Source organism: Poecilia reticulata, linkage group LG5 (assembly GCF_000633615.1).
Source record: "Poecilia reticulata strain Guanapo linkage group LG5, Guppy_female_1.0+MT, whole genome shotgun sequence".
In the NCBI taxonomy this organism is placed as follows: Eukaryota; Metazoa; Chordata; class Actinopteri; order Cyprinodontiformes; family Poeciliidae; genus Poecilia; species Poecilia reticulata.
The window spans coordinates 9,789,408-9,802,554 of record NC_024335.1 but is presented as its reverse complement, the minus strand read 5'-3'; the positions used below and the strand labels follow the sequence as shown (position 1 = coordinate 9,802,554).

The 13,147-nt window shown below is 42.4% G+C and overlaps 1 protein-coding gene across 2 annotated transcripts in view; it reads right to left on the bottom strand.

Annotated features, from left to right (window-relative positions):
- Positions 1–13,147, bottom strand: part of LOC103464644 (semaphorin-3D) — a 43,464-nt gene that overhangs the window by 25,592 nt on the left and 4,725 nt on the right. The window contains exons 1-2 of one of the 2 annotated variants that reach the window (XM_008408877.2): positions 4,267–4,654; positions 2,045–2,237 (exon numbers count right to left, since the gene is read on the bottom strand). In XM_008408877.2, the coding sequence (XP_008407099.1) occupies positions 2,045–2,207 (163 nt within the window). In that variant the 5' untranslated portion in view covers positions 2,208–2,237; positions 4,267–4,654. Of the gene's footprint in view, positions 1–2,044; positions 2,238–4,266; positions 4,655–13,147 lie in introns of those variants that run through there. The other variant, XM_008408876.2, reaches the window with a different exon arrangement.

The following is a 13,147-nucleotide window of genomic DNA, read 5'->3' as shown; positions in this document are numbered from 1 at the left end:
TGTGTGTGTGTGTGTGTGTGTGTGTGTGCGTGTGTGTGATGATGGGAATGTAGGTGTTTCCCATCCCAGTCCCTTGCATGAGGTCAGCTTGTTTTGGTTGGAGCGTCAGAAACCAGCAGCAGCAGGACGAGGAGGAAGTGATGTCAGAGATGTCAACCAGACCCAGAGGTCTTCTTCCCTGAAACTTTGGGCTCCAACAGACCCTCAGACTGAAGAGGTAAGAAGACGAGATGGACACCAAACCAACGCTCCTCCTTCCTCAGACTCCGATGGACCGTCTGCTTCTGGCTTCACTTTGAACCCAACCATCGACCTCAAATTTGACCCATCGCTGCTTCCATACAGGGTCCAGATTATTTCCGAGCCCAGATCCCACTGGACAAATCATCTGGATTGATCGAAACATGGCGTCATATCAATTGAACACAAAGAGTTAAATGCTCCTTTTGTCCTTCGCTGACATTGGTCGCTCTTTGTGTGTCGAGCCCAGAACAATTAATCAATCTGCATAGATTATATTATAGCTAATCTGAGTCCAACAGCTTGAAGGAAGTGAGAGAAAGATCCAGTCAGTGGATGTAGAACCAGCGGTATGGCAGATCAGCAGTTCAGGGCTACGAACCGGCGGCGTACTGCAGCCTGGTTGACCCGGTGACCTCTGAGCATCTCCTTCTAAAGCCTCTGTAAATCTGTGTGTCGGTGACGAACGTTCCAGCAGAAACGGTTTGAATCGGAGAGAAAGCCTGTGTGACCTGGGAGAGTTCAGGTCCAGGTTGGAATCAGATCTCAGATTTTTTTACCAAGCAGCCCTGGTGCATGAAATCTGTTTCATCTGCTGAGCAATGAGATTTATGTCCAAACAGCCGAGGATCGTCCCTGGAGTGAAGGTAGCAACGCTTCCCACAGAGTTTCCCAGACTCCAGACATTTCAGCTCTCATGCAGAGTAAAAATTCAGAGGAAAAACATGTTTACAGTTTGAGCTTTGAGTCGGAGCTGATCTTCCTTTTCTAGCTGTTGGACTCAGTTGGACAGAAAATTTTGGCTTAGTTCAGATTTTTGAACAACACAAGTCAGAAGTGTTGGATTAATTTTACCCAAACTATGGTGCAACTTCCTACCTGTCTGCAGTCCGGCCATAGCAGTTTGGGGTTTGTCACTACAGTAAAATGTTATTTTATAGTTAGTTTTAATTAGTTTTTAGAGTGTGTTTGCTAGATTTTTATTAGTCATAATTTATGACTAAACTGATTGTGCTTTGGATTATTCACTGTTGCGTTTCTTGGCACTAGTTGGCCACAATCTAAAGAGGGAAGACATGAAGCAAAGGAAGCTGATTGTGTTCAGATGGGTTGAAGGTTTTCACCTGAATGAATGTGGAGATCAGCGTGTTTATGTCTGCTTTGAGCCCTGAAGCCGCCATCTGAGCGTAATTAACAGTTTACTGGCGGACGGTTGTTTGTCCTGCAGCCATGAACGCAGCAGGAGAAACTCGGAGTTCATTAAACGCGTTCAATGCTTCCCCTTACAACCACAAACTGCTACCGTTTAGCTTCCAGACAAACCCAGAAAGTCCAAATTATTACCTCCAAAATGTGGAAAAAATTTCTGACAAGCTGACGGAGCGGAAAAACAAAAAAACAAAAACAAAAGTTTCCAGAAGATCCATCAGAACTGATAAAGTCTGGGATGGTTTTCTGTGTTTCTGTCATTTAATGTGTTAAAAGATTTCAATAAAATATCAACTGCAATAAAAATATTACCTCCAGAGCCGGCCCAAGGCAATGCGAAATAAGCAGCTGCTTAGGGCCCCAACACCATCAGGGGGCCCAAAGAACAAAATTTGATTTTACAGTTTCTGATCTGTCAATCAATACCGCTAAATATGACATGAACGAATAAACAAAGTGAGCTAAAAGAGAGTTAAAGCAGAGTTAAAGCACCAAACACTGAACCCTTTTAAACAAAACCTGACCGGGTCTAACGGGCCACACCGATCCTCAGAAGAACGGAAAACAGGAAAGCTGACACACATCTGTTTCCTACCTGAGTGAGAGAGCTGAAGCCGCGGCCCGGTCTGGCTCCAGGTCCTGGATTCTGGCTCGGTTCTGGACTCTGAAGGTTGCAGACTCAGCAGCCAGAGCAGAAACGTGGCTGCGATGAGAGAAGAGGATGTTCTGGTTCTGAGACCTGCAGCTGAACGCAGCATCTTCTCTGGTCTGACGAGTCGCTCCACAAACTGAAATGGAGGAATGAAGGAGAAAAGGGCAGAAGGTTGACTTATTAAATGTTTATTCATTTTATGTTCTTCTCATTACCAATCAATCAATAAAATGTATTTGTACAGCACATTTCAGCAGCAAAGCAGTTGAAAGTGCTTTACATTATAAAACACAAAAATAAAGTCATGAAAAAAAATCATACAGTCACCAATTAAGAAACCAGAAATAAACATTACATTTTGATGAGTCTCATCATCAAAATAATCAATACACATCAAATATATTGATTAATGTTTCATTTATAAGGTTTCAGAAGAAACTCTAAACAGCTGGGCTTTTAGTTGTGGTTTAAAGGAACTCAGTGTTTCGTCTGTTTTGCAGTTTTCTAGAAGTTTATTCCATGTTTGTAGTGGATAGAAGCTGAATGCTGTTTCTACACGTCTGGTTCTGGTTCTGGGGATGCAGAGCAGAACCAGAACCAGAAGATCTGCAATGTCTGAAATACTGATAGAACAGCAGCAGATCTTTAATGTACTGTGTTGCTAAACCGTTCAGTGATTTATAAACTACCAGCAGTATTTTAAAGTCTCTTCTGTGAGCCACAGGGAGCCATAGGGACTTTAGAACTGGGTGATGAGCTCCATCTTCCTGGTTTTAGTCAGAACGCCAGCAGCAGCGTTCTGGATCAGCTTTGTAGGCAGACCTGTTCAATGCAACATCAGTGGATGAGTTTCTCTAGACCTTACTGAGACATTATTCCTTGGAATGGAAATGTTCTTCAGGTGATAGAAGACCGACTTTGTAACTGTGTTTATGTGGCTCTGAAGGTTCAGGTTTCAAGCTGTAATAACTGAAGCTGATTCTAGATTGTTTCTGTGAAAGTCCAAAGTCAATAACTTCAGTTTTGTTTCTGTTCAGCTGGAGAAAGTTTTGGCACATCCACACAGCCCTGCTGCTTCCATTTACCCTTTAACCTTTCAACCATTCGTTATTATTTTCCTTTTGTCAACAGTTGGGAGTTTTATTCAGCAGGAAAATGTCCACAGGTGTAAACAGATGTTTGAGCCTCTGATCCAACAGGAAACGCCCTGTAGGGAGGAGAAAACGCAACACCAGAAAGTCCTGCAAAGACTTTCAGGTTAAATACCAACAACATCTGTAAGTTTCCCATAACGTCACATTCCTAAAGTAATGGCTTTAAAGTATTTCTTTTCTTTTTCTTTTGGAAAGAAAGTGACTTAGAAAGATGATGATGTGATGTGTAATTTGAGTTATTTACATGTTAATGTGCACCAGCTCTCCCATTTTTTATTTTGTTATTATTTTGTTGTATTTTTTTTGTTCATGTATATTGTGTTAAGGAAAGCTTGGAAAAAAATTAAAAAGAAGCAGGTGTTGCTTCTTCTGCTGTTATTCACATTTCAGGCGGCTGCAAATCTTTCCTGTACTCTTCCCTTGCAATGACCTAGTCAAAGCCTAGACCTGAGCCTGACAAAGACTTTCATCATGTTTCATTAGAAAATAAACCAAACTCCTGATTAACGACCCGAACACGAGAACCAATGAATAACTGGGATGTTTCACTGTCAGAAATGCTGAAGTTAATAAAAAAAGACGCATTGCTGCTAATCCACCTCTGGAGACGAATAGAACAAAAAGAACAATATTCATAAATTTGGTAAAAACAATAACAGAAATATTTGAAGCAGAAGTAACAGCAGTTAATCCCCAGGTGGGCTCTATCCAGCCGCTGACCTGCAGAACCTGCAGAACCTGCAGAACCTGCCTGTGTTTATCTCTGAGGCACCGGTCCTGCTTTACTGCTCAGGGGTCAGAGGTCATCGATGCTCCAGATGCAGGAAGAGTTCAGCTACTGCAGGAGAAACGACCCAAACGGACCAGAACTCCTACTAACATATGAGTTGGATAGGAATCATTCTAAAGTACTGATGGTCAGTGTTTAACAGAAAGACGGACGGATGGACGTTTCTGAACACAGTCTGAGGCTGGGGTCACACGACTACGCTGCCCCAAAATAAATCTGACCTGAGGTTCTGCTGCTGCGGGTCGGCTCTGATCAGTTTTCACTGTAACTCCCCAGAAAACTCCGAATCCTTCAGGGAGTACCAGGTGAATCGGACCGGACCAGAACAAGGCAGAAGATTAGAGACGTTCTTATCCGATCCAAGACGACGAGAGGACGGAAACCAGATGTTTATTCAACGAAATAAAGAAAATGTTGAATTATAGCCGTGAGTCCAGATACGTTTGCATCGTTAACGGGTCTGTGGGGACTCCGTCTGCTACGGTTCTGGAACGGCGGGAAGCAGAACTAATCCACAAAGGAGTCGGGCTGAACGGTTCCTCATAGCGATCGTTATGTTCCGACGTTCTGCAAAATAAACGAGGTCGTCGATCCAGTGTCGTTTATTGAACCTTCAGAAATTACATCAGCTTCAGCGCGTCACACCGAAGGGAAAGTAACTCTAAAAAAACCCACATGAAGAACAACTCAAAACAACCCGTGTCGGTTTTACTCGACGCGCACACCCGTTGCCATGGCAACAAGCGCTCTTTTTTTTTTAATCAAAACATTTTACTGAACTGTGAAATGAGATTCCCCTTGAATCCCAGCACCAGTTTAAACTCTAAGCCGGAGGAGTTTCTCTTTCACTCCGGAGAGAAACCAACAAACGGGTCTAGATCAAGACGACCCATCCAGACAAAATGCAAGCTGTGTTTTTCCAGAACTTTGTGGGAACCGGGAAGTTCTGGGAAGAGGAAGCCTCCCCTCCAGTTGTTTCCTTGTTCAGTTGAAGTGCTGGGGGAAATGTTGTCGTCCGTGTCCCCGGGGGTTCCTGGGAAGAGAGACCGAGCTGACGTCACGCTCTGGCAGGGAGAAAACGGACCTCACGGTTCTGAAACAGCCTCAGAGTTGGTCAGATGATGTTCCAGATGGCAGCAGGTTCGAGAACACGAAGACAGCAGATCCTAGAGCTGATCTTGATCCACAGAATGGAAGATATTGATGATTAATCAGGATGTTGTTGATGTAAAATGGTAAACTTGTCAGCTTTGAGTTTTTTACAGCCAGACGTAAAACGATCTGACTGCTACCAGGTTCTGCCAAAACTCAAAAGCATCAAATGAAAACATGAGTTGAGTCTCTGCTGTAGCTGTCAGACGAGACCCAAAGCTCCACCTGAAGATGTTTCCCACCTTAAAGTCAGTATTTTCGGTTGGACTGGTCACCAAAGTAGCAACGTGTTACATTTACAGCTGCTGTGGTTCTTTTTCACTCCACTGTCAAACCAACCAACCTGTTCCCCTCCTCGCCTGTGGGGGCGCTGCACCAAGAAGGAAACAACACCAAAATCTCTGCGCGCAACTTCCTTCTTCGCAAAATGTAAACAAAATTGGAGTAGTGTCAGATTTTAGCAGTTGGAAGATTTCTTGAGCCATTTCTCCTGTTGGCACCAGATTAGCGTGTTTGTTTTGGTTGTATTTACCCAGAATGCCCTGCGCAGTCTTCCACTTCCTGCTTTTGGAGCCCCTCTCCGGTCTACAATAACTTCTGGGAAAATTTATCAACCAGCAAAATGTGTTATTGTGACATGCCTAGTGATGACTGCTGGGTGCATTTCACATTCCTCAACATGTCTGAGAGGTGACAGAAGATGTGTGGGCAGAAGCATGAATGAAGCTCTTTTTCTGCCTTTGTGTGGATATAATCAGTCCTGTGCAGTGAGAGTGATGCATGGCGGCTGTCTGGTTAGATGGATGGCTGCGGTATTGTGTCCAGGTTAGAGGGGAAAGACCCAGAGTTTGTCTCTTCAGTCTGTCTCCAGACAGCCTGCTGCTCATTCTCTGAACGTCTGACCCGAAGCTAGTCGAGAGGCGCTGGTTCTGCAGAACGCCTTCAGCATTTAAAGCCGCACTATATAACTTTTATAAAGAAAATGTTTCTTGCATATTTATTAAAACTGTCACCATTTCATGGCAGTATAATATGGGACAGATAATCTGTAAAAGGATCGATCTGAGCCGTTATTGCCTTCTGAAGAAATACAGACCAAAAACAATCAGAGGCAGGAGGCGGGTCTTAGCGCTGTCAATCACCCTCATGGAAAAGTTTATCCGCCGTCATCAGTGGTCATGCTAACTAGAGGGACCTAAACAGTTATTATTAAATACTACTTAGTTTTGTTTTAATTAGTTATAGTAGTAGTTTTGGTTTTTTCTTTACCTTTCGTTCATTTTTATGTGCCAAACATCAAAAAATTAAAGGATTGTAATGGGATTATGTTTACATTGATTGGGTAAGGAATACTCAACAGAAGATAAAAATTTTTAAATAAGCAATAAATCAATTAATGCATGATAATTTTTTTTTTAATTCAAACATTTTCATTTGCATGATTTGTTATTTTCTCCCTTTCTACCAAAAACTAGATAACAGAGGTCTTCAGTTTGTTGAATTAGTCTCAACTAGAAACTTTATTGAAGGAAAATTTTGGTTGACTTCATAATTAATTTTATTTGTGGCTTTTGTTAATTTTTTTTGGATATTTAAAATTTCTTCCACTTCCAATGTTAAATATTATTAGGATTTAAAGTTTATTGATCTTTGAGAATTTGTTCTTGCATTATTATACCTTTACCTTGAAAATGGTCTCTAAATAATAATGTCATTTATAACTTCTGGGAGAATTTTTTGTCCAGGAAACTTTGTTATGACATAAATTGCGCTCAGGAGTGCTGTAATTTGCTGCTTGCGTGGAAAAAAAACAACTAAATTTCACGTCAGTTCTGAAGGTTAATAAATTCATAAGCACAAAACACATCTCTGGTTTGAGAGTTGTTTTATAGTTAGGTTTATAAACCCACAATATATTTCCAGCTAGTTATAGTTTCTCCCCACTGATTACCGGTTTTATTTATTTCAGTTAAAAATGTTTTCTCGATTTCAGTTTTTTGCCATTTCATTTGGTTTAGCTAACCATAATAACGCTGGCTGGGACTCGATGATGCGATGCGATCCGATCCACTGCATTCAGGAGATTTTCTGCATTTTCTGTCACCATGGCAACAACTCCTGGTCTCACCGTTTGTGGGAGTTCAGGCTGCGGACGGTAACGGAGGAGGAAGCCGATTCAGACGGCAGATCCTTCATTCTGCCTCGCTGGGAAACTCTCCGCTCCGTTTCTGCAGCATTTCAATCCATCTGAAGGTTTTATTTGGCTCTGTGATCTGAGCCGAGGCTGATTTACAGCCCTCCACTCTGCACCACCCACCAGTGGCTCGATTCAGCCCGTTTCTGACCAGAACCACTTGGAAAACGTTTGTTGTCGTTCACATTTTTATGTCAAACTTTAGAGAGTAATGTGCAAGCAGAAGATCTTAAGAGGAGCCATTTTCTTTCAGAGCAACTCGGGTCAGAAAGCAGCATCATATTTCATACACAGTCCAGGTGTGAGGTTTGAAAAATATGTCCCAAAATGGCAACGCAGCCGCAGGAGCAAAGAGCACCACCAATGGCCATAATAGTATATGGTTTTCATTAAAGTTTAGTTTTATTTTGTGGTAACTTTTTGTCTAATTCAGTTAGTTTTAATAGTGTGTTCCCTATTAGCAATTATTAGTTTAATGTTAGTTTTTTCATAATTTGGTTAAGTTTTTAGGTGCAGAATTCAAAAAGGTCTCAATATTGTACTGTGTTTACATGGACACATCGAATGAGTGATGAATACTCAACAGAAAATAACATTTTCAATAAATGTATACAGTTATCGCCACTCTCCAGACTTTTGTTGTTGCCTTTTTGGGGACCAACTTACCGCCAGGAGGACTATGGAGTCCTGTAACCTGCTGAAAGTTGAAAAATCTATTTCACATCAGTTCGAAATGCTAATTAATAGATTAATAAACACAAAACCAAGGATATCATCGCTATAATTTTAGCGCACAATATAATTCCAGTTAGTCGTAGTTTTTCCCATTAATTTATGTTTTTATTTAATTTAGTTAATAAAATGGTTTCTCTCTTTCAGTTTCCGTTATTTTTGATAGTTTTGGTTAACTGTAGTAACCTTGATCGGGTCCCTCACTATGACTGACAGCCGTCAGCGGCTTTTCTTTACCGCTCCATAGAAAAGAGCTGAGGAAGATGATGAAGAGGAGGATGCAGACCTGAGGGAAGCTGGGAGTTCAGGTTTCCCATGCAGCCTGGTCTTTGTCACAGCGTCATTAGGAGTCTGCAGGCTCCGCCTCCCCGCTGCTGGTCCCAGTGTTCCCAGCAGATCCAGTGAATAGATGCTCCTTTCACCGCTCACCAGGCCTCCTAATGAGGGGCGGTGAGTGTCAGTCAGCTGGATCATGGTCCCAGTAAGACCAGATCGGTGTGAATGGTTTCCCTGACCTGCAGGTCCAAGCCCACCAGAACCAGAGCAATCCCTTTTCAAACACGTTCCCACGTAGGTCCAACCCGTTCGGATCGTCTCTCCTTTCAGAACTTAGAAGAAGAACATAGACGTCACTCAGCAAGCGCTCTGATTACGTTAGCAATATTTAATAAATTTTAAAGTTCTCCAGAGCCAATAGCATCGATACCAGATCAGAACCAGACGAAGGGCTCGAGAAAGAAGCAATCAAACTGTCGGCACTGATATAGTTTCAGCCTTAATCCGCTGTTTTATGACAGTTGGCAAGCAACGTCCAGATGTGCATTACTGCCATCTACTGGAATGGATCAGGACGCTTAGCTTCCGCCGTTGCTGCTTACGCCCAAATTTATTGCGTTTTGCCACTTCTGGCGCAAAATTATGACGCATGTCAGAGCAAGGTTACTAATGAACTAAAACTAACAAATCTCTTCAGAGATTTTAGCAAGAAGTCCGCAACAGGAAGCACAAACCTGGAGTTTTAGATGTGAAGCAGAAGCTAATTGAATCAGAGCCAACAATGTTGTTGTTCATGTTTTTAGTTCAAAAGGCCAAACATCTCGCCTAATTTCCTGGCCCAGCACCTCCACCTTCTCACCAAGATTAAAGCGAAACCAGAACATTTCAGACTAAAATGGTAATTTGGATCCAAACCCTTTTGTTGTTCCTGATTTCAAAGCAGTGAAACAAACAGAAACGCTTCCATTATTAGATTCCTCTCCGGCATCAACTAAAGCATTTCCAGATCGCTCCTTCAGCTACACCCCGAGCTGTGTGGACGATGCTGCGATTACAGCAAATTAAAGGGCATTACTGCTAATCCACCGCCAGCATTTTGCCTCATTGTAACACATGACTTCCTGTTGGAGCCACGCTGACGGAGAGAACAAGATGAATGTCTTCATCTCTGCCTCGTTAGGCGCTTTCTGACTGCCACCAACTGCTCACACGTGTAGAAAAACAACAATCAAATAAAATCACACTGAGCTCATGAAACATTTTATCCTGGAAAATACCTCAGATCTAATCAGATTTCCTTTTCTCCAACGAGTACATGGAACAGATTTCATCCTCATTAAGGTGATTTATTAGTTGGAAAAGCCAACAGGAAACTAATTGGTGCAGGATAAAGTTTTAGTTTTCAAAATGGTTTCATAATTCAGACTAGAAATGTCCGTAGTGATGACTAAAGTTGGACAGAATCTGTCTTTCATGTCTAATTTTGATTAATGTGGTTACATTGGGTTATGTAGAAGAAGGAGGTCCAGCTAAAGCATATCAATAACCACTAAACCTTTCCACAAACTCTGGAACACTGGTTGATCCCTTGAGTTTAGGACCTTTCTTCTGTTTCAATGAGTTCAACGGCTGAAATCAGTCTGGTATCAGACAGAAACTGAGAAAAAAGCAACTAAAACAACAATCTAGATGTCCAGCTGTTGCAGGACTCCTCAAGACTGTGTGGTCAGTCTACAGCAGTTCACACCACCAACGAACGGCACCCAAAAGAAAGCAAAACCTAATGATTGATGATAAATCAATGTACAGTGTGGAGGTGAAAGAGGTGGAGGGCTGCTGACAATCTGATCCACAAAACCAAATCAAACTTAGAAGATGAACCCTTGTGGTTGCACTGACCAAATCATTTTTAACCAGTTTATTTTAAAACAATGATGGAAAAATCTGAAAGCCATCGGTCATTTTAGTGGATTACAACATGTCTGGTGCAGCTCAGCTGCTGCAGAGCATTTATGGGATCAGAAAACTCCTTGTTCAGAGAGTCTTGCCAACTTCTGATCACTTCACTTGAAGAAATGTTCCCTGATTTCCAAACTTTGGCTGAAGTTTGTAATTCCAGTGTCCAGTCTGGCAGCAGAGCTCAGACTCATCCTCCAGATCAACATCAAAACAGCCACGAGATTCACCCAAAACCTGATGACCACAGCCTCTGCAGCAATCCCCCCTGGAGACATTTAATCACGCAAAGAGCATCAACCTCTGGGTGGCGACCCCCACAGACAACGCTACCAAACACGTAAAGAAACATCAGCTTTTAGGATGTTTCTTACTCACTAGTCAACAATTATTACATTCATTTAGGGTAAGTAAAAAAATAATAACATACGTTAACAGTTAAATGAGGCGTGTTCGAGGGTTGGTCTGGTACTGAAAACATCTGACTAGTTTGTTTGCTTGATTAAAATTTTGCAGCTTAGTTTAGCATTGAGCAAATAAACAACACAAAATGATTTTTATTTTCTATTAATTCAGTTTTTTTTTTTTTTCCCCCGAGTACTTTTGACCCACATGAGAAAAAGTTTGGCATGTCCAACTTTTCAAAGTGGCACTAAAAGCATCATCCATCCATCAGGAGCTGCTGCAGTGAAACCTTAACAAAGTCAACAAAAGTCTGCTGCAGTAATCTGTTGAATCCATTTGTTCCAATATAATCACAAAACGCTGGTAGCAGCTGGACAGTTTGTTTCCATCAGAGGAAACCTGCAGCTTGGCACGCCGTCACATAAACCATGGCTACCATATATAGAACTCTGCGCTTCCCCACACATAAATACTGGAAGTTATTGTTTCTGCATACATCATGCTTCACTGTCTGCTCCCTGCTGGGCTCCACTTTGTCTGCAGACGTCCACAGAGACACACAGCAGAGCGCGACCAACACTCACACACTGCGCTCTGTGTTTGATTCACGACCTCAGGGGACACGTTTATTTGAGTCACCACGGGACAATGCGGCCGAATTTATTTTAACGCCATTGTTTCTGCTGGTTGTTGCCGTAGCTCAGCAGGGTAACAATATTTATGCCACATGAGGGCTTTATATAAACCAGCTGTGAGTTTACAGTCATACGCCTGAATGCTCACGTCAATGGTTATCCACCGTCCTTCTGTTGGAAACATCTGAACCACATCAGCTAGGGGGCGCTGTAGGGGAAACACACAGCGCCAGAAATAGAGCTGCAGTATGCAACTTTTATAAAAAATATATTTTGGTTGTCACAGAATGGTGGGCAGAGTACCCAAAAACTGTCAAGTAACAGCAGCACTACCTCAACATATTATTACTCAAGTAAAAGTAAAACGTAGTCATCCAAGAAATTACTCAAGAGTAAAACGTATTTGGTAAAAAAAAAAAGTTTACTCAAGTAATGAATCAATCATTTAATATTTAAAACAATCAAGCTTCTTTCTTCTCCCAGTGCTAGCAAGAAACAACCAATCAGAGCCGGGAGGCGGGTTTTAGCGCTGTCAATCACAATCTCAAGTGATGCTGCCCATCCCACCTTGTCCTCACCCCTTTTTTCTCACCTCCTTTCTCTCTGCTATGTTGTTAGCAAATGCTAAGTAGTGCTCAGGCTAGTTAGCATGAAACAAGTTGTTTCTCCACCATTATAGCAGCGAGTACATGAGGATGATTGACAGCGCTAGGACCCTCCTCCTGACTGATTGGTTATTTTTAGTCAGGAGCAGTGGAGGAGGTCGATCTTTTCACAGATTATCTCTCTCATAACAATCAATCTGCACTTTAGGCAGAAAGACAACAAATTTGCTTTTTGACAGTGGCTTACAGTCGTGTGTGTGTGTGTGTGTGTGTGTGTGTGTGTGTGTGTGTGTGTGTGTGTGTGTGTGTGTGTGTGTGTGTGTGTGTGTGTGTGTGTGCATTATTGGCGCCAGCTCCCTTCACTGCTCACAGGGTTGCAGGAGGAAGGAAGCATTCAGTTGGACACAAAGAGATGATTGTTGCCTCGGCTCAGATAAGCAGCTAATTAATTAGCTCAGCGTTAAAAAACAACCAAACAATAGAGGAAGACGAGGAGGAGGCATCAAGCTGCGACTCCTTCCTCATTAACGTCGCCTCCAAGTCATCTCTCCTAGTTAAAGAGACATTTCAGAGTTAATCCCCTCCGGTGACCCTGTGCAGGCCTTGACCTTTGACCCCCAGCATCACCTCCTCAGCTGATGAGGTAACAGCTCTGCGCTCAGCTGTTGTCTCGTCTGAATGTGAGAAACCGACGTGAACCCAGCTGGGTGGTCCGCTCTGTTCTGACTGATCTCAGTTTGACTTGGAACAAAACTTGTTGGATAAATAAAGTTTTTCCTTCTGGTTTCCTGTCTGGCTCTGCTGGGACTTCTGCAGCGGCGTTCTGACCTCTGACGTCACACCGTACACACGTTCCACCCTCAGGAGCTTCTCTTAGTGCAAATATTGGCTCTTATTAAGGCTGGACAATAAAGCAACAACAATATATATCACAATAGACATGTGATCAATGTAATACATCTGATAGAATATTCAACATTCAGTATATATTCATTGAGCTCCGATCCAGAACCGCACAGCATTATGGGAGATGTAGAGAGAGGGAAAGGCTTTAGTCGCTCGACCTTTAAAGGTTGGTGGCATCAACTGACTCGCTCACTCTTTGGTTACCTAGCAACAACCTGCTGGGTAACAAGCAGTTTGAAGT